Source organism: Oryx dammah, unplaced genomic scaffold, assembly GCF_014754425.2.
Source record: "Oryx dammah isolate SB20612 unplaced genomic scaffold, SCBI_Odam_1.1 HiC_scaffold_17, whole genome shotgun sequence".
Classification (NCBI taxonomy): Eukaryota; Metazoa; Chordata; class Mammalia; order Artiodactyla; family Bovidae; genus Oryx; species Oryx dammah.
In genome coordinates this window covers 30,191,292-30,213,953 of record NW_024070201.1, presented here as the reverse complement: position 1 = coordinate 30,213,953, position 22,662 = coordinate 30,191,292, and the positions used below count along the sequence as shown (strand labels likewise).

Sequence of the window (22,662 nt, the reverse complement as noted above, 5' to 3'; positions counted from 1 at the left end):
TCTTGGTCTTGATCTAATTTCTTCAAAAATGTTCTCAGTGCCTTTCTGTTTTTCTTCTTCCTCTGCTGCTGCTGCTAAGTCGTGACCCCTATAACTTGAATGCCGGTTAGTTTAATATTGTCCCAAAGGTCTCTGAGGCTATCCTCAATTCTTTTCATTCTTTTCCCTCTATTCTGCTCCTCAGCAGTTATTTCTACCATTCCATCTTCCAGCTCACTTATCCATTCCTCTGCCTCAGTTACTCTGCTATTGGTTCCTTCTAGAGTATTTTTCATTTCAGTAACTGTGTTACTCATCTCTGTTTGCTTCTTATTTTTTCTATGTCCTTGGTGATTATATTAATGGTGTCAAATGTTTCTTGCATTTTCCTCATTTTCAAGTCTTCAGAGCATCTTTACTATCATTATTCTGAATTCTCTTTCAGGTAGATTGCTTATTTCCTCTCCGTTTATTTGGTCTTTGACTTTCTACCTTGTTCTTTCATTTGTACTGTATTTCTGTCTTTTCATCATTTTTTCTAACTTGCTTCACTTGAGGTCAGGCTTTATTCCTTCTTCCTTTCGGATTTTGTCCTTGGAGGGAAAGGTTGGTTGAGTGGTTTGTGTTGATTTCTTTTTAGGGATGACTTGTGCCTGTGTTCTTTTTTCCTTCGTGCTTTGTCTAGTTTCATGTGCTCATAGGGAATCATATGTGGAGGCCTTGCACTAGACACTTCAGACCAGAGTTCCAAGTGGAAATCTGAATTATCTATTTTTTATTGGATCTTTATTGGTTCTAGAAATTATCTGTGCTTAGATCAATTCTCTTTCTTAGTTCAGTTAACATTTTTATTATAAAATTTTTGAATTCATTAACCAGTAGACTGATCACTTCTGTTTCATTATTTATTATTTCAGGGTAGTTCCTTGCTCTTTTGAGGGTAGTTCCTCTGCCTTACCATTTTATTTAACTCTGTCTCTGAATTTAGGTGTTAAGTTATCCACTGTGGTCTTGAGGGATGTTTTTACACAGCAGCATCCCCATGTAGACTGTTTATGCCTATTGTCTCTGGTGTGAGGGCTGAACGTGATGTAGATGCCAGACACATTTTTCCTCAGGATGTGCCAGCCATGACCCCCTTGATAGGGGGTGCACACGCTGGTGCTGGTGGTTGGTGTTAGTCCTGGCCTGCACAGGAATTAAGGTGGGATTTCCTCTATGCTCAGTCCTACGTAGACACTGTTGCCTTGTCGGGGTGGGGTCCACTTCCAGGTTGCTAGAGCAGAATCCCTGGTAGTCAGGCTTGAAATGGCTCTGTTCCTTTTTAAGTGTGTTTCTTGTTGGCAAGCCAGTACCCATGTACTCCTCACAGTGGAGTCCAGGCTTTTCCAGCCTTTCTCTTTGTCCCACTGGTTCACCAAGCAGCCAAGGGGGCTTGCCTCCTCTACAGAGGACCCCAGAACTATGATTCCCAGCCTGTGGCTCCACCTGCTTACTTCAGGGTGAGTGTCCACCCACACTCCTTCCCTCTTCCTCTTAGGTCCTTTCTAGGGGCAGAGGTCTCAGCTCAGTGTTTCTTCCCATCCTACCCAATTATGTAAGAATCTTTCTTGCAGCCTTGGTTGTATAGTTGTTCTGCCAGTTTCCAGTTTGTTTTCAGTGAGAATTTTTCTACATGTAGATGTATTTTTCATGTGCTTTTAGGGGTAGGTGAACTTCACATTCTTTTACTCCACCTCCTTAATCCCCCTTTCCAATGCAACATTTGAAACCAAAACAAAAAACTGTTTCTTACTCAAAAGTTAAATACCAAGGATTGAAAGTGAAAAAAAATTAAGTCTTTATAATGGTTTACCGTAGGGAGGGGAAGAAGTCTTTCAGGTATTCTAAAAAAAGTGAAAAAGTACTCTGAGGTTTCACTACAATATATTCCTTGAAAAATTCAGCAACTATATTGCCAAGTAGAAAATTAATGAAAATGTAGTGTTAAATATGCAAACCAACACACTAAACCTTTCAAACTGCATTTACTTCAGGGAAAGCACATTAGTCTTTCTTCATCTTTGATTTTTTTACATGACCAAACTTCTCTAAGTCTCACCTCTTAAGAATTAGCTTCAGGGAAGGGTGTGGAGAAAGACCATGTGCAACCCCATAAAAACAGCTCATTTTTAAACTGCTGCCAGACATACATGTTTTATGAGTTAGACCTTAGATAATCCTTTGATTAAGAAGTTTCTTGATTCTAAATGCACAATGCTGCCAGCAAGAAGGGCTTTAAGTTCCAAATATATCAATTTCTTTCTTTTAGATTATAACCAACAGTTAGTCTCTCTTCAAAGTTACATTTTCTTCTACCTTAAAATTTTTCAGAGAAAGGAAGAATCCAATTTAAATGAATCAACAATTTTATTCCATTAATCCACTTTACTAAAACAATGCATACCAATCTCAACAACCATTCACTCAATGAATGATTCCAGTGTGTCAGGCATTATGGAAGATGTAAAGATGAATATAAATATGAACAACTTAACATAAAGCAGGATGTTAACAGAATGTCAGACAACAAAAGCAATTGTTTAAAAACTTAGCAAACTTAGGAAAGCCATATGGAAGAGGTAGTATTTGAACACAGGCCTTGAAGGGTGGGGAGGATTCTAACAAGGAGTTATAGGAGATAAACCATTCAAAACAATGGGGATGGCATGAGCAAAGAAAAAGTACCAAGTCATATATGAAGAAATGAAAATTGGGGGGACAGTCTGGTTCCTTTAGGTGAAAAGTAGTAGATTAATGGAGAATGATGAGTTGGAAACAAATCATGGCATATCGTAATAACTATCTGTACTTTCCTAAAAAGTGAATGACTAAATCCTTACTTCAGTGATACCAATCTGATTGAATACAGAAAAATGAAAAGGAAGTGAATCAATGTGAAATCAACATGAAAGAAACTTATGAGTCTAGCCTATTAAATAAGTCTAATGACATAATGAAAAACTGAACAAAGCTGCAAAGATGAAACCATGCAGTAAGGGGTGAAAAATAATGTGATGGTAGAACCAATGAAACGTGGCAAACAGTTGACAATAGAGGACAAGAGAAAGGGAGAAATCAAGGTAAATTTAAGAAAATAAGACTAAGTGAAGAGAAAAGTGACTGTGCTACTAAAAGAAACAGGGAAATCAATTTCCAGCCATAGTTAACACGGATAAATCCCAGACTGGTCATTTTGATTTGAAGGATAGAGTGGAAGTATGCAGTGAATTGTTATAAATATGAGATTGGAAACAGAAAAAGACCAGGGACAAATTTGTGTTATGCCTAAATTTAGAAGAAGGAAAAATAAATACAGAAAAGACAAAACCAACATAAAGAGAAAAGGAAAGGGTAGACATAATATTATATACACCAAAGATAGGGTATCATCACTGCCTAATGTCTCAAGGGGAAGGTGAGAACTGAGAAAAAGTTTATAAATTTTCAAGTTAGATTGTTTTGATTCACCTCCCAGAGAGTATGTGTTCAGCAGTCAGAATTTAAGAAGTTAATCAGTGAGTGACTTATGAGGACACAAGACGTTCATGGTGTAGAATGCTCTTTACAAAGTTGAAGAAAAAACAGAGAGAATGATAACTTGGTGGGAGTAAAAAATCAAACCAAGAACTTCTCATTTTATAGATATGAGAAGTCAGGAAAAAAAAAAAAGAATTTAAAAAATTACACTCTAAATATCTAAATCAGGATATTTCAAGTAGTAACAATTTGCTTCTTTTATGGACTGAATGTCTGTGTCATCCCCACAAAATTCATATGCTGAGTCCTAACCCTCAACATGACAGGATTTGGAGATGAATGAGTCCTTTGAGGAGGAATTAGGGTTAAGTTCCCCAGTGGCTCAGAGATTAAAGCGTCTGCCTGCAATGCAGAAGACCTAAGTTCGATCCCTGGGTCAAGAAGATCCCCTGGAGAAGGAAATGGCAACCCACTCCAGCATTCTTGCCTGGAGACTCCCATGGACAGAGGAGCCTGGTTGGCTACAGTCCACGGGGTTGCAAAGAGTCGGACATGACTGAGCGACTTAACTTTCACTTTCAAGATCATTAAGAGTGAGGCTCTCATGCTGGGATTAGTATCCTTACAAGATACCAAACAGTTTGTTCTCTCTTTCCCCCTCTACACACACTTGCACCAAGGTAAACACCACGCAAGCACGAAGGAAGATGGTGACCATCTTTAAACCAGGAGAAGCGCTCTCACCAGAACCTGACTAATGCTGGCAGCCTGATCTCACATTTTTAGTCTCCAAACTGAGAAAATAAAACTCTTGTTTAAGTCAAGTCTCTAGTATTTTACTATAGAAGTCCTAGCGAACTAACACAGATTCAAAAAGACATAGCTTATTTTCTTATACATAATATCATCAGCTGAGATCTTTTTAGGACACCAAGACAGAAATCAGGGAGAAGCTGTAGTTTAACTCAAAATTCCCTTGCTAAATTTCTCACATTCCTCAAACAGCACAAAATTTCTCCATTACAGTAAGGAAAACATAAAATTAAATATCATTAAAATTGCAGATCAGAAAATATATCTGTATATGGTCAAAAGACTCCAAAATGTTCTGAGAGGAAAATAAGGGGAAAAGGAACAAATATTGACCTATTGCACTGGGCAGAAGCTTAACAAAGAAGTGAATACAAAACAAACATTTGATTTCCTCTTAAAATGAGCAAAGTAAATCCATCTCACAAAATGGCTCTAAAAATAGCTAGGAAAATTTAAAATAAATAATTTGTAAGTGAATGACGAGTATCTGTGTGAAGTATCCAGCTAACAAATTTTACCCCAAGAGAAGATAATCTCAAAAGTTAAAAGTAGTCTTGTTAAGAGATCCTCAGTTCAGCTCAGTCGCTCAGTCATGTCCGACTCTTTGTGACCTCTGCAGCACACCAGGGCTCCCTGTCCATCATCAACTCCCAGGGTTTATTCAAACTCATGTCCATTGTGTCAGTGATGCCATCCGACCATCCCATCCTCTGTCGTCCCCTTCTCCTCCTGCCTTCAATCTTTCCCAGCATCAGGGTCTTTTCAAATGAGTCAGTTCTTTGCATCGGGTGGCCAAAGTATTGAAGTTTCAGCTTCAGCATCAGTCCTTCCAATGAATATTCAGGACTGACTTCCTTTAGGATGGACTGGTTGGATCTCTTTGCTTAAGAGACCCTACACTAAAGCAATGTCATCAGTTGCTATGATTCTACTCAAGTCATACTCCAGTATTTCTAAACTTTCCAAAACTCTCCAGATACTCCTTTTCACCCATGCTAATTGCACAGAGTGTGAAAAAGTCTATTCACACCGGTGATAAAATATTTGTAATGTCATCAAGATTTAAGTTAGCATGCTAACTCTGTTCTGATCAAGTCATCCCCCTTGAAAGTGCTTTTTGAGAACTCATGGCTTAGTCCCTTCCAAAAAAGGCATTTCAAGGGTTCTCAAGAAACAAACACAGAGAAGCCACACCTTACTTCCCCATTACCACTTAAAATGTTTCTATTACTACCAAGCCAATGGCATGTCTGAACTAGTGTTAGTATTCCTATCGCTGGTAAGAAAAATATTAGTATACTATTTCTAGCCATGGATTCCTAAATTGTTAGTCTCATCCAAAGCAAACAGCATACATACCACAGATCTAGGAAAATGAGGGGGAGATGAAATTACAACATTAAAAAGGTTACTGGAAAAGAATGGTGCTATAAAGAGAGTGTTCACATTCCTAAGGAGAGAATAAACGATAGGAAGCTCTTTATATAGAACAGAAAGACAGAGTCTCAAGAAATTATGAGGAGCCAAATACTTTGGAAGGAAGAAAAAAACATGAATCTGACATGCCATATGGCATGGTACACATTTCCTGCTGAACTAATGTAAAAGGTTTAAACTGCACAGAAAAAGTACTAGTCACATAAACCCAAGCAAAGAACTATGGGTATGTACCTAACACAGAAGCATTAACTGATTTATAACCAAACACAGGCTTCATAATACTAACCAGTATCTGGCAGTATGTGTTCAAGTGTCTTAGAAGAGAAAGGGGGCATTTTTACATATTTTTTCCTTTCATGTATTAATCAAGCTAGGAAACAGCTGCACCTGGAGAACCTTATACTTGATAGATTTTGGCTCTATTGAAGAAGACCTGGTTTTTCTTTGAGGCCAAATTTCGAATCTTCTTAAAAAAGAAAAACTTATTAGTCTTTCAAAGATTATTTTAAAAGTTTAGGTTCCAGGCAGTACTTCTCTTATTCACTTTTCTCAAAACACTCATTAGATGCCAAAACAAGAAAAGAGGGCAGGTAAAATTATGCAAAGGAAAAAGAAAAATACGTCTGAACTACACAAACAGGGTTTATGTTATCTTTGGAAGACAGAACACAGCCTGGAAATATTAGTGTTTCAAGCATCTGCTGCAAGACTTGACCATTCAGGTTAAACCTGCTCTTTGTGGAGATTATTTTTTAGAGGTGCCATTTTGAAATTTTCCCATTCAGAATAAGCTTTGGGGAGACTTATGAAAGGCAGAGACATTCTTCATCTACAAAAATAAAACACTTAAGTTATTTTTGCTGTTGTAGATAAATTATACAAGAACAGCACTTCCAGATGATGAGGCAATTAAAAAGAAAGAAACAATAAAAAATAAAATGAAAATTCTGAAGAGCTGCTAACACATCTAAACTACACTGGGACTAGACTGAGAGGAGAAGACTGGTAGGAATGATGAAATTCCACATGATCCAAACTCTGCCAATGGGACATGGGAAGAAAACACCAAGAATTCAAAGCTCATTCATGTTATTTGGAGAAACTCGACCCAAACATCTTAAGAGATCACCTTCCTAACATAAACAAGATGAAAGAGAAGATGGACAATGTACCTGTTCTTCCTCTATAATGTTAGTTTCTAGCAATCTTAAGCTTCCACATCACAGCCACATTAAAACCCCAGGCTCCCTTTCCCTGCAGGAGATCATGCCATGCAGAGCAGACACAAGAAGACTGCAGTTAAAAACAGAAAAATGAAACAGCATGAAGCAAGCTCCAAAGGTGCAAGGCTGAATTGGCTACATTAGCTTACCATATATCTCGGATCTACTCTCCTCTGAACTAGACTTTGTCTTCTTGGAGGAGCTATCTGCACAAGAGTGGGAGAAAAGGAGAGAGATATAGAAAATATGGAGACCAAATGTAAGGGGGAAAATTCATGGGGAAAAAAAAAAAAAGAATGAGTCATGATCAAGTTAAATCGTGCAAACACAAAGTATGAACATCACAGGTGACAGCCCTTAGAATAGTAATGAACAGCACAGGTAATGACATTTTAGATTTGTTTGAAGAAAAGACAGTGCAATAAAAATATGTTCAAACAAAACAACACATGAGAATTCTACAAAATATATTATCTGACAATTGTAGAGATGACAAAAGCACTAAAAGCTGTAATAATCTCATTGTGAAACACTGGGTTCCACTTTGCTAATCTGTCTTTGGAGAGGGGCACATCACAGATGAACAATACAGAGTAAGTCAATCTAATAAGACTTTAATGGCTTCGATGAGTATAGGACAGAAACTTTGTGACCCTAGTTATCAAGACAAAACTAATCAATAAATGAAAGCCTTGGAGTCCTATGACATCAAAATGAGGTGTCAAAAACAAAGAATTATTTCTTAATAGAGATCCAGAAGTTACATATTACATACTCCCAACACCAAAGCCTCCTAAATTGATGACCGGGATTTCATTTTTAACCTACCACCCAAGGTTCAGTAGCTATTCACTTCCCATTCTTCCCTTACCAGGTAATATTTATGTTTTTCAAAGTGCACTAGCGGTTTATACTAAACTATGAAATATCTTGGATACAGAAAACACTCTATTAAAAATGTTATTTCTAAGTGAAAATACCTAAAAATAGATACATTATATTTATGTATCTGAGACCTTAGTATTTACTTACTTTATCTTTTGTCATGGGAATGTCTAAGTGAACAAAACAGTATATGCACAGAGAATAAATTTCAAATGACAAAAGCAAATTTATCAAGTAATTTTTATAAATTAAATACTGAGTGAGTTTACAAGGGAAAACCAAAGCCTATATATTACAAGAAGGGTTCAACCTATATACAAAATTAAGAATATAAATAGTCAAAAGTATGCTAGCATGAAAATTCTAGGAAATACCAACACTACTGAAGTTGAAAGACAGCTCTGAGTTTAGAATACTTTTTGAAGAAAAAGGGATTTCTATTCATCTACTTACTCTAAAGTGAGACAATCATTAATTTTGAATTATTTTATCTAATTCTCCAATTTACTGTGATCACATCTGAATTTTTAATTGACTACAGAATATGTAGTTGTTATAGCCTTGATTACAATGTTGGTTTCATAAACATACCACTGTTCATTCCTAGGATTTACCTTGCTACTAAGTCCTTGGTCTGACCAAAATTTCTGATTATGATATAACTATTTCTATTATCATTATTATTTAAAAATATAACACAGTCTGCAATGATGCTTCCATATTAGAATCCATAGTGTTGAAAGTTAAAAATGCCTGTATTCCTTCTGAGTGCAAAGGTTTCATACTATGTAACTGAAGAGGAAGGAGAGTCTTAAATAGATCGAACAGCTACTCCTGGGTGTCACAGGCAGTCATGTAGCTGAAGGTGTATTATTCGAAACTTCACCAGTCTCAGTATTCTTTGGCAGAACAAAGTGTGTTACCTGTGGGGTCAAAATCATGTGATGTGCTGCGCTCAACTTTCTGCTTCTTATCTGTTGGTGACTCTCGGTTCAAAATACTTCCATGCCTAAGTTAAATAAAAGCAATTAAATATTTACTACAAAAAAAAAAAATTCACTGTAACAAAAACAATTTAAAAATCCCAAGTGTGTCTTACAAAGAGAAACCAATAAATGAGTTTACCTTAGGTCTCATAAACCTAATTCATATTTTTCAAAATGTTTTAAAATTCAGTCTATGCTATGTTTAATACAGAGTCTATTTAGCTGGTTACAAAAAGTGCTTTAAAATAATGAGCAGTATTTACCAGTAAGGGCTTCCCTAGTAGCTCAGCTGGTGAAGAATCCGCCTGCAATGCAGGAGACCCCAGTTCGACTCCTGGGTAGGGAAGATTCCCTGGAGAAGGGATAGGCTACCCATTCCATTATTCTTGAGCTTCCCTTGTGGCTCAATCAGTAAAGAATCCCCCTGCAATGTGGGAGACCTAGGTTCGATCCCTGGGTTGGGAAGATCCCCTGGAGGAAGACTACTAGAGTAGTCTCGCCTGGAGAATCCCATGGACAGAGGAGCCTGGCAGGCAACAGTTCATGGAGTCACAAAGAGGTGGACAAGACTGTGTGACTAAGCACAGCACAGCATTTAGTAAGAAGGTGTATTTTATTCTGAGAAATAACTGCTTAAAATCTCTTAGTGGTTTTCACAGGTTGATCACTATTATTCAAATTTAACAGATAAGAAAACAGTACTGAAAAGTAATTAAACATAGTCCCCAACCCTGTGTTTACTATGGTCAGGTTCAAAAACACTGTGTAAATACAGCATAGATGAGAACAGTTAAAAAAAAAAAATCTTAGGCAAGGCTCTTTTAAAGCCTGCCTACAGTTCATGCCACAGACATATTTTTTGCAAGCCCCAGATGACATTAGAATGATTGTTTTTCCTATGCCCTACCATATTATACTTGATCAGATAATGACTGGGCAGCAAATAAGACCACTACTGTAACACATACATTACTAATTAACTGAAATGCCAAGATGAGCATTGGTACCTTGGACTATACCATCACTAAAAAATGATAAGAGTATCATAATAATTAGGAATGACACACTACCTACATTTTAAATAATATTTATGACAATTAAGATCAGAGAGAAAAGAGATGCTGAAGAACAAGAACTCGGGAAGAGGCACTTAATCCCGAGAAATGAATAAATATGAAGATATAGATACAGACACAGAAATATCTGGACATTTTGGATTTTTTTTTCCTTTACTTTCTTAGGGTAACTAATTCAGTTTGCCAAAGTTCATTAACTAAAGGCAGTTACAGTCACCCAAGTTATAAAACACATCAAAACTGGCAATCCATTTACACTCCCCAAGCTACTCACAACTTATAACAGTCACAAAAGATTTTGAAATTAAATCTCTTCATAGGGAGTGACCTTAAGTATCAATTTGAACAAACTTTTAAAATGCTTATATTAAAAACATTAGAAATGTTATCAAAATAATGCCATCTTCCAGAAAAAATATGTAACACCTGTTATATTTCAAACTTGTAAAACATTTTGAAATTTTAAACTACTTAAATCCACATTTTCTAAAACCATGAAAATACACCGTAATTTCAAAGGAACACTTCTAAGTAACACTGAACCTAAACATATGAAGTGCAACTGAACAACTTACCTTATAGGTTTTTTGAGGGGAAACCTGAAACAAAGAAAAAACAAAAAGATCAGATGTAGTTATTTCACTTTTAAGATTGTTATTAAGTTTATTAATTCTATAAAACCAGAATAAGGGATTTAAATCTTGCTTTTTCCAAGGCAAAATTCAACAAACAAGTGGAACTGGATACATTTTTTAATGTCTTAACTACTTTGTTAAATCTTAAATTGCAGTTGCATTTACCATCAGCTGTCCCTGAGTATGGGTTCTCTTTTTAAAAATCCAAATAATAGCAATAGCTACATTTATTGAGGGCTTAGTAGATGCTAAGCACTATTCTAAACTGTCCACATATATTATTCTTTAATTCTAAAAATATCTATGAGGATATTATTTCTATTTTATAGACTTAAAAAATGGAAGCTAGAAAAATGTCATCATTATAAATATTATAATATAAATACTATATTTACTTTTCCTAGAAAGAAAGTTCCTTCTTCACCTTTCCCCATCCAAAATATCTGGGTCCTGATTACTGCTCTATGGGTCTGTGTCTAACCTTTGATCATGATCAAATCAAGATCTTTAATTATTTATGTTTAACATAAATATTCCCCATTCAATTATTTCTGTAATAACAGATATCTAGAAAAAACTACCATTGAAGTACCATCAGGTAGTACAAACAAGTTCCAAAAGTAGAAAACAAAAGGTACTTTAACCTTTTTTTCAGTTCTGTAAGCAAGAAGAACTGCAACTTTTCCTCCTGGTTGTCTTTTTAAAAGAATATTTCTGGAGGCTTCCTGATAAGAATTTGACGCTATGCATAAACACTAACCTAAGTCTAAAGGAATGTCCTCACACTTCCATTCTTCTCATCTTTGTCATTTCTATAATCATCTCAACCTATACTATTTCATGTAAAGATTATTTAGTCTAGGTAATAAGAACAGGGTTTATTAAGAATATCAGTAATTTTTTTTAAGACTATTAGTAAGGGTTGTTGTTTAGTCGCTAAGTTGTGTCCGACTCTTTTTGTGACTCCATGCACCGTAGCCCACCAGGCTCCTCTGTCCATGGGATTTCCCAGGCAAGAATACTGGAATGGATTGCCATTTCCTTCTCCAGGGGATCTTCCTCACCCAGGCATAGAACCCGTGTCTCCTGCATTGCAGGCAGATTCTGTACCACTGAGCCACCAGGGAAGCACATTATTAAGGGTAGGAAGAAATAAACATAAAACAATGACACTTGACTATTTTATTTGGCATGGAGGTAGTTTAGCTTAAAAAGAAAACTTAGTCTAAATATAACTTTAATTATAATTCCCTTTAATTCCCATATAAATTAAAATTGATCTAAAGAAAAAAGAGACTCTAAAAACTTCCCTAGTAAGTTACAGAATATTAACTTACAACCCAGGTAGGCATGACAAGAAATAGAGGTTCTGGACTAAGAGAGAGGACACTACTCTAAAGAATATATTGATTACAAAAGATTATAAAATCTTCAGAAATAAGAGTTCCTAAGTAGTCCATCCTTACTTGCTGAAGGAGGTGGGAGGAAATGGGATTTAGATTGAAAGAATCACAAAAGCTATCACAATATTGTAAAGTAATTATCCTCCAATTAAAATAATTTTTAAAAAAAGATGAACATAAAAGTTGGCAGTAAAGAATTCCCAACTGAACTTCTGCAAAGGATAATACCTGCAGTTAGCAACCTTAGCCACTTGGCCTGACAACCATTATATTAAAAACTCCTATCCCAGAACAATGCCACCTGCGTCAGAAACTGCATCATCCAGGGAGATTCTGGTAAAGAAACCGGAAGTTCCCAGACTACTGACTGTAAACCAGTTTCCTGAGCTATTTTCTCTTCCAAGGGGATGGAAAGGAAAGGAAAGAGGACAAAAATGAAATAAGAAGGGCTACCTCACTGTACAACTTCCTTATTGCAATTGACTTACCACAGTCCCCAAGTACAAAGAAATTTCTCAAGAAAATCTTTACATCACAATACTTTTTCTCTAATCACCAAATTTCACTTTAAAATATGTGGTAAAACAAGCAAATATACATGTACATATGCATGTGACGTTGCATATGCATGTAAGTAACAAAGTCAAGGGCCTTCTTCCACCAGCTCTAGCTAAGAACATCACCAACAGAATCCCACAGTTTTGTAAAATCACTACCGCCTCCTGGATATGGACATGGAGATGTAATGAGACAGCTGGAAGCAGAAAGCTAGAACACCAAAGAAAAACTTGAGGCCAGAGTTGTAGATTTGTGTCACCAACCTACTGATGGTCACTGAATTTAAAACAGCACATAAAGAGAAAACACCAAGGATCAAATCCTGGGGAAAAGAAACCTAGTTTCTGAACAACTGAGAAAGGATGTGAGAGCTGATGAAGGAGATAAAGAAGATAAATCACGATAGAGAAAGGGCTGTCCTAGGGACCAACAAAGAAGAGATACTACTACTAAATGCTACAGAAAGGGAGGCTAAAGGCTGAGAAATGGCCATATTCTAAGCAACATAGTATCCCAACACTAGGCTGATAAAACAGTTCTGGTGTACAAAAATCCAGTATTTCCAAGTCCCTGTCCATTGTGTAGTCCAATCATAAAATTGTTAAAATCTCATCTGGTTAGATATTTAAGTAGAAACAGCTGTGTGTGAATGCTGACATAACATTAGATGTGGCTAGTTAATCAAACGTGTCTGGATTTTGAAAATATCCTGTTGATGACTTGGACATTTAGCCAACAATGAATATGTTTGTGTTTATTTATATATGTCTAGATGTATTTTGCTAGATATATGACAAAGTCAAAGTGCCAATATGAAGAATCGTAACAGACAAACAAAAGGGTTCCCAGGAGTTTGAGCCACTGGGATAAGGTGCCTTGGTTGTTGTTCAGTCCCTAAGTTGTATCTGACTTTTTCCGACCCCATGGACTGCAGCTTCCCAGGTGACTTAGTGGGGAAAGAATTCGCCTGCCATGCAGGAGACACAGGCAGACACGAGTTTGATTTCCAGGTTGGGAAGATCCCCTGGAGAAGGGCGTGGCAATTCGTTCCAGTATTCTTGCCTGAAGAATCCCATGGACAGAGAATCTGGAGGGTTACAGTCCATGGAGTCACAAAGAGTTGTATACAATTGAAGTGATTTAGCATGCATGCATGCATGGACTGCAACACACCAGGCCTCCATGTCCTTCATCATCCCCCGGAGCTTGCTCAAACTCGTGTCCATTGAGTTGGTGATGCCATCTATCTCATCCTCTGTCATCTAAGCATACTTGCATGCCAAAAATCCTAACCAAGGGCCTTTAATGTCACAATACATTGACTCACTTGACTCAGGATGCGTTTTGTTAGTTCTGAGCTCTAGTATTAAATCATTAGGTTACAATATACAGAGGCCTCCCCCAATTTTTTATTTTCACACTTCTCCCGATACATTAAATAGTGTAGAGGGAAATGTTATTTGGTAATTAACCCTAACCTGCAATTAATATATATATATCGGAATAAGACTTTCATTTCTTAGCCAGGTTTAAGGATTCTATGATACATACATACATATACATGATGTCATAACTGTTTTTAAGATTTAAAAACTCAGGGCTTCCCTGGTGGCTCAGTGGTAAAGAATCTGCCTGCCAGTGCAGAGGACACGGGTTCAATTCCTGGTCTGAGAAGACCCCACATGCTGCGGAGCAACTAAGCCCATGTGCCACAAGTACTGAGCCCGTCCTCTACAACAAGAGAAGCCACAGTGATGAGAAGTCCGTGCACCTCAACAAAGCATAGTCCCTGCTCTCCGCAACTAGAGAAAAGTGCACGCATCAACGAAGACCCAGTGCAGACAAAAATAAATAATTTTTTTTAAAAAAGAGAGATCGTAAAACCTAAAAGCTTTAAGACCAGTACAGAGAATTTCTTCTGGATTAAAAAAACTGCAAAGAAGTGCCGAAGTGATGTGTTACGACATATTTGCTTGTAATAAACAGCCTACTAGAAATCATATTTTCCTTTTACTGATTTTGGTGAGACAAAAGCTAGTCTTTGGATATCACTCCAATGAGAAGCATTCTGAAAGAAGAAATGGGGATATCACAGGCAAACCTTAATTCCTATTCTGTTTCCTCCAAGATATTAGATTTTTCTCCCCTGGGTTTAGTTATGATGAGGAATTTGAGATCTGGTTGATTCTTAATAATGGATGACCGAAATGAAGGGGAGGAAGTTAAGGAAATTTCACCTACATTGGAGAGTGGTCAAGCTTTTATTAACATTCAAACAATGTTAGCTACTAAATTTAGAATTCTCAAAAATTCCATTGTAACGTACATCCTGATTTTAGTAATATTAAAATGCAAGAGAAAAATCACTTCAGTGAGTAAAGTTACTAGACAAAGAATTCTGCAAAACAGGTTAACAATTAAGATAATTCTTAGGCTCAGCTCCTCATAAAATGATAATAAACATCAGTGCAAAAAACAGACTATTCCAGTATTGTTACAGTCCTGTCATTGTTCAGTCTCTACGTCATCTCCAACTCTCGGCGACCCCATGGACTGCAGCACACCAGGTTCCCAGTCCTTCACTACCTCCCGGAGCTGCTCAAACTCATGTCCATTGAGTTGGTGATGCTATCTAACCATCTCATCCTCAGCTGCCCCCTTCTCCTTCTGCCCTCAATCTTTCCCAGCATCAGGGTCTTTTCCAATGAGTCAGCTCTTCGCATCAGGTGGCCAAAGTATTGTTATAGTACAGTCAATGAGAATTACATGTGATCTCAACACCTTAGGTTCAAGGACTCCTCAGAAAAAACACAAGGTTCATATTTTGGTTTTACAATGAAAAGGTATTTGAACTTGGGCAAGTTGCTTAACCTCGCTAAGAATCATTTGTAGAACAGTGATAATACTAATACCGAACTCACCACTTCGTTTTGAGGAGTAAATCATAGAATGAGAAGCATTAAATAAGAAGCACTGCCTTGCGCATATTAAGCATTTAATTACTAGTAGCTATTAGGACGGAGAAGGCGATGGCACCCCACTCCAGTACTCTTGCCTGGAAAATCCCAGGTACAGCGGAGCCTGGTGGGCTGCCGTCTATGGGGTCGCACAGAGTCGGACATGACTGAAGCGACTTAGCAGCAGCAGCAGCAGTGACATTACTAAGTGTCATTCAGGTATGACCAATATCAAATCCCTTATGATTATACTAGTGGTGGTGACAAATAGATTCAACGGATTAGATCTGACAGAGTGAAGAAATATGAACAGAAATATGGACAGATGTTTGTAACACTGTACAGGAGGCAGTGATCAAAAACACCCCCAAGAAAAGGAAATGCAAAAAGGCAACACGGTGGTCTGAGGAGGCCTTACAAAGAGTTGAGAAGAAAAGAGAAGACAAAGGCAAAGGAGAAAAGGAAAGATATACCATCTGAATGCAGAGTTCCAGAGAAGAGCAAGGAGAGATGAGAAAGCCTTTTTGAGTGAACAATGCAATGAAACAGAGGAAAACAACAGAATGGCAAAGACTAGGGATCTCTTATAGAAAATTAGAGATGCTCATGCAGAGATGGGCACAAAAAAGGACCTGACAGAAGCAGAAGATATTAAGAAGAGGTGGCAATAATACACAGAAGAATTATACAAAAAAGATCTTAATGACTCGGATAACCATGATGGTGTGATCACTCACCTAGAACCAGACACCCTGGAATGTGAAGTCAAGGGGGCTTTAGGAAGCATCACTATGAATAAAGCTAGTGGAGGTGATGGAATTCCAGCTGAGCTATTTCAAGTCCTAAAAGATGATGCTGTGAAAGTGCGGCCCTCAATATGCCAGAAAATTAGGAAAACTTCAGCAGTGGCCACCGTACTGCAAAAATGTCAGTTTTCATTCCAATCCCAAGAAGGGCAATGCCAAAGAATGTTCAAACTACCATACAATTGCACTCATTTCAAATGCTAGCAAAGTAATGCTTAAAACCCTTCTAGCTAGACTTCAACAGTCTGTGAATCAAGTACTCGCAAAAAAGCTGAACTTAGAAAAAGCAGAGGAAGCAGAGATCAAATTGCCAACATCCATTGGATCATAGAAAAAGCTAGAGTATTCTAGAAAAACATCTACTTCTGCTTCAACGACTATGTTAAAGCCTTTGACTATGTAGATCACAGCAAACTACAGAAAATTCTTAAAGAGATGAGAATACCAGACCATCTTATCTGCCTTCTGCAAAACCTGTATTCAGGTCAAGAAGCAACAGTTAGATCTGGACACGGAACAATGGACTGGTTCAAAATTGGGCAAGGAGTATGTCAAGGCTGTATATTGTCAACCTTATTTAACTTATATTTAACTTATATGCAGAAGTATATTAGTCGCTCAGTCATGTCCAACTCTTTGTAACCCCATGGACTATAGCCTGCTAGGCTCCTCCATCCATGGGATTGTTCCAGGCAAGAATACTGGAGTGGGTTACCATTTCTTTCTCCAGGGGATCTTCCTGACCCAGAGATCGAACTTAGGTCTCCTGAATTGCAGGCAAATGCTTCACTGTCTGAGCCACTAGGGAATATACAGAATACACCACCTGAAATGCTGGGGTAGATGAATCACAGCCTGGAATCGAGACTGCGGGGAGAAATATCAATGACCTCAGATATGCAGATGATATCATCTTAATGACAGAAAGCGAAGAGGAACTAAAAAGCCTCTTGATGAAGGTGACAGATGAGAATGAAAAAGTTGGCTTAAAATTCAATATACACAAAACTAACATCATGGCATCTGGTCCCATCATTTCATGGCAAATAGATGGGGAAATACTGGAAACAGTGACAGACTTTATTTTCTTGGGCTCCAAAATCACTGTGGATGGTGACTGCAGCCATGAAATTAAAAGACACTTGCTCCTTGGAAGAAAAGCAATGACAAACCTAGACAGCATATTTAAAACAGACATTACTTTGCCTACAAACATCCGTATAGACAAAGCCATTGTTTTTCCAATAGTCATGTACGGATATGAGAGCTGGACAATAAGAAAGGCTGAGCAGTGCAAAACTGATGCCTTCAAACTGTGGTGCTGAAGAAGACTTCTGAGAGTCCTTTGGACAGCAAGGAGATCAAACCAGTCAATTCTAAAGGAAATCAATCCCAAATATGCAATGGAAGGACTGATGTTGAAGCTGAACCTCCAATACTTTAGCCACTGATGCAAAGAACCAACTCACTGGAAAAGACTATTTGGATTGGACCCATTGGATTCTGAGAATGATTGAAGGCAGGAGGAGAATGGGATGACAGGATGAGATGGTTGGCTGGCATCACAGACTCAATGGACATGAGCTTGAACATGAGATGGTGAAGGACAGGGAAGCCTTGTGTGCTGCAGTCCATGGGATTGCAGAGTTGGACACAACTGAGTGACTGAACAACAATAATCAGGAAAAACAAATATAAATTCTGAATTTTAGTGGCATGACTTCAAATTCAATAGAAAAGAAAAATAAAGACTAACATTATTCAAATAGCTTTTTAGCTCAGTAAAATCCATAGAAATGCATAGTTCAAAGCCTATGATGAAACTATAAACTTAACTCGCCAAGTCATATTATATAAAATTGATGTCAATACTCAAGTTACCAAATTTCCTAGTTGCTACAGGGTAAGATAAAAAATCAGATTATAACCAAAACTTTTAATTCTGGCAAGTAAGATCAGTGATTTTTTTTAAACAAAGTGAAATTACACTGACTTTACTTGCCACTTAGTAAAGAGTCCAGCATTTCCTCATCTCCTTTAAAATATCAAGAATGATTAAGGTAGTCTGTGTCCTGGATGTAAACTGAGTTTTTCATTTATCTATTTCTAAAAACTAATTTAAATAACCTGAAGCAAAGCACTTAATTTTGAAAGTACTCTAACATGAATATGAACAAGTCAGCTCAAGTTATTATCTCATTTTTCACAAAATAATAAACAAAGACAGCTATAAGGATGTTTGCCTACAATACGCAGTACCGAAAAGCATGCGATTCCGAGCACAGTACCAACGTCAGCCAACTGTCAACTGAATCTTTACGTCTCTGGACAGCAAGACACACAGAACCAAAAGCAGTAAACAACCACCACCACTTCCCTCCCACCAAAAAAAGGAAAAAACCAAAATACCAGTCATAAATCCTTTTGCCACCTATAATTTATAACTGGTCAAGCTCAGAGTTGCTAAAAGAACTAAAAATTTTGGTTCTAGACAAAAAAAAAGTCTGAACATTATCTACCACTGTGCTTTTTTGTTAGCATACAGATCCAAAGCGTGAAAAGTTTAGCAGAGCTGGCAATAAAACAATAATTAGTTCTATCAGAAAGACTCTAAAGCAGAAGCTACAGCTGACAGGATGAGTCATGGAGAATTTTTCATGGTGTTATTAGTTTTAAACTTCTGGACCCTGCAATACAAACCACAGCATGACCAGGAACAAGGAGCTCAGCTCGGTGTAGATCCAAAAATGATTCACTAGAATGTAATGTAAGGTCTCAAATTAACTTTTTAAACATAGCTTAGTATACTGCCACTTTTACTGAAGAATTTCAAACATAAGGCAGATGCTAAGTAACTGTCTCTTGTTTTTGTGGACATACTTTGACAAATCAAATAGTTAATTCTAAATTATTTTAATTCTCTGTCAGAGATATTATACATTTCATATTGGTTGCTTCTGAACTGGGAAAAGTAAGTCCTAAGAGAAAATGACAGCTTATTAAACTTTCATCTCTTTATTGATAATCTGGAACATTATCACTTTTCTGAGTATTTCCTGTAAGGTTCCTAACTAAATTTCCTTTGAGATCATGAGTATCACTATTAACTTACAGTGTCTTTTTAAGACTTCAAATTACTCAAAAAAAAAAGGGGGGGGGGAGGTTAAAAAAAATCTGAAGACAGTCTGAGACCTTCAAACTACTTAAGTATTCTCATACCATCCAACACCAATCAAAGCATCAAACACATTAAACAAAAATCAGCAAGAAACTGGACCTCTACAGAATAATCTCAGGACTTATAGGGTCAATGCATGACTTTCTTTAGACAGGGTTGTTGCTGGTCAACTGCAAAGTTGTCGTGCCTGACTCTTTGCGACCCCATGGACTGCAGCATGCCAGGCAACTCTGTCCTTCACTATCTCCTGAAGTTTGCCCAAACTCATGTCCATTGAGTTGGTGATGCTATCTAATCATCTCATCCTCTGTCGTCCCCTTCTCCTGCCTTCAATTTTTCCCAGCATCAGGGTCTTTCCCAATGAATTGGCTCTTTGCATCAAGTGGCCAAAGTATTGGAGCTTCAGCTTCAGCAATAGTTCTTCCAATGAATATTCAGGGTTGATTTCCTTTAGGATTGACTGGTTTGATCTCCTTGCTGTCCAAGGGACTCTCAAGAGTCTTCTCCAGCACCGCAACTCAAAAGCATCAATTCTTTGGCACTCAGCTTTCTTTCTGCCCAACTCTCACATCCACACATGACTACTGGAAAAGCCATAGCTTTGACTATATGGACCTTTGTCAGCAAAGTGATGTCTCTGCTTTTTAATATGCTATCTAGGTTTGTCATAGCTTTCTTCCCAAGGAGCAAGCGTCTTTTAATTTCATGGCTGCAGTCACCATCCGCAGTGATTTTGAAGCCCAAGAAAATAAAATCTGTCACTGCTTCCAATTTTTCCCCTTTTATTACAGATAGAAATTTAAATCTTAACCTTGTTTCACAATTCCCTCTTTCAAGATTTGTTTGTGACAATAAAAATGAGAGAGAGAAAGGCCTCCCAACCTGGGATGGGGATGTTTCCCAACAAGAATTTACATTAACATATACTAATATTAAATGCTCAAATTTTATAAGCTGCAGTGACAATTATGCAAAATTTGTAGAAGTTTTTTTCTTCAAATTTGGCAAAAGATACAATTGTGCTTCTGAAAAAGTAGAAATCCTTAGTTGTTAGCTTTTTACCTTTTGCATTGAGGTGCCATTGAGATACTTTGACCATTTAATAAAATATAAAACAGCATGTCAACATTTTTTCTACTATATAAAAAGTTATTTTCTATTATTAAAAAATTTAAATTATTATATATCACTTAAAATCGCATTGTATATAGCAAGGACTACCAATTAAACAAGAAAACAAATTATAATGGATTTCTCTTAAGTGCTCTTAAATACTTATCAAGTGTCAACACAACAGTAATAGGATTTCATTTCTAAAATCTTGGGAGAAGGAAAAACCACCAAAGCTACATTAACTCCCAAATCACAGAATATTATTCTTGATCTCTGTTTATCTTCAGGTATTGGCACACCGTGTGTACTCATTCCTTGACTACAAGAAACCTAATCACTGCCATAGTTATATTTAACCAAGTAATGCCCCAAAATCACAGGACAAGAAAACATACCAAATAAGAAAAGCACATATTTAGTTCCCACATACGATAAAAATGTTCACAATTTCCTTGATCTAAACCAACACAGGTCTATTTCTTTTGAGGAAGTTAAAATCTTATACACTTTCTGGGAAGAACTTTAAGGGAATAAACATTGAGCATATTCTATGTTTTCCACTTACAATTTTAAAAATTTATGTAAATAATGCATTATGGGTAAGGATTTTGATTACCTATCCTTATATTTAAGTCATATTCCTTAGCTGGTGAGATATTTCCATAAATAATGAAAATTTAGAGGCTATATGAATATAAAATATAGGTAGATAAGACTACAAAACAAACTGATGGACAGCCAGTTTCATTACAATTAAATTTTCTATATAACACACCTTCCACATCCATAAAAATGTTTTATTTTCTTCTGAGGAAATTAATTTTCATTGAAAATACCTTTACTTGATATGTATATAATGAATGCTCTGATGAAAATTTTGGTTTTAAAACTAGGGAGAGTTCTCTTCATAAATGCTTTGGTTTTACAATCAAATAATAACAACTCAATTTCTCTTAGCTATCCACTTAAGTTTATCGTAAAACCACACTTTCTGCTGCCAAACCTGAAAACTCCAAACTTTCAAACTACTGCAAAAAAAAAAAAAAAAAAAACCACAAACCTCCTATTTTGTGGAGCAAAGTTGAGAAAATCAGATACATGCATGCCCTTTTACCCTTTCTTCCACAAAAGTTCTTCTTGACCTAAAACCAAGGAACTAGAGCGGAGGTATACTCATTAACAATGGCTCACAACAATACCTAATCTGAAAAGGTGGAGGGAAAGAGTATTTCAATTGTTTTGACCTTCTTACATTATCTCAGAACTGAGAATCAGTGCTTTATAAAGTTCAGTTCATTTTGAATCCACTGACATTCAGTTCTGCTTTCTCCCTTGGATGATAAAAATGTGACTTATTTTAACAAACTTAACACCTAAGACTACTGATGTTAATAATTTCTAAATAAATCTACGCTACTAAGAGTATTTTATAATATTCTCAAGATAACTCCTCTCTCACAAAGAACTGAGGAATTATTTTCCCAAAATGTAAAGGTTCCTATTAAGCAATGATTCTCTATTTCTTAATATGAAAAAATATCAAAAAAAATATATCAAAAAAATATATCAAAAAAAAGAAAGAAAAAATATCTTTTACTCTCAAAGAAACACATGTACACAATTTAAAAAGACAAAACAGAAACCAAAAATTCTTCCATAATCTCAATATCTAGAATTTTTATGAGTACATCCCCTATCTTTTCTCAAGGTATAGACTACTGTATTTGTATACAGCATAAACACAGTGTATAAAAATTCTTTTTATAAAACTTAAAGCACAACAAACATATTATTTGGCAATTTTTTTAACTTAATAAAACATCAACATAATTTACATCATTACTTTTTTTTTTAACCAAAGCAATGGTTTTAAACTGTGCTGCATAAAATTCTAGGACCATCAGGGGACAAAAATGGGTAGATGGAGACTCTGGGTTTCCCATACATCAGAGCTATTTAACTTTTATTTATTTTATATATTGAACTTACAAGTGAGATAAAGATTTGAAAAACAGGCCTCCAGATCATTCTTGATAACTGCAATGTGCTTTGTGATACCACTATTTAATTAACTTAACCCAATTCCCTTTT

General features: G+C 36.5%; 1 protein-coding gene across 2 annotated transcripts in view; it reads right to left on the bottom strand.

The window, feature by feature from the left end:
• Positions 1–22,662, bottom strand: part of ARHGEF12 (Rho guanine nucleotide exchange factor 12) — a 158,561-nt gene that overhangs the window by 75,705 nt on the left and 60,194 nt on the right. Inside the window, exons 2-4 of one of the 2 annotated variants that reach the window (XM_040258116.1) lie at positions 10,497–10,520; positions 8,783–8,868; positions 7,124–7,180 (exon numbers count right to left, since the gene is read on the bottom strand). In XM_040258116.1, the coding sequence (XP_040114050.1) occupies positions 7,124–7,180; positions 8,783–8,868; positions 10,497–10,520 (167 nt within the window). The remainder of the gene's footprint in view (positions 1–7,123; positions 7,181–8,782; positions 8,869–10,496; positions 10,521–22,662) is intronic. The other variant, XM_040258117.1, reaches the window with a different exon arrangement.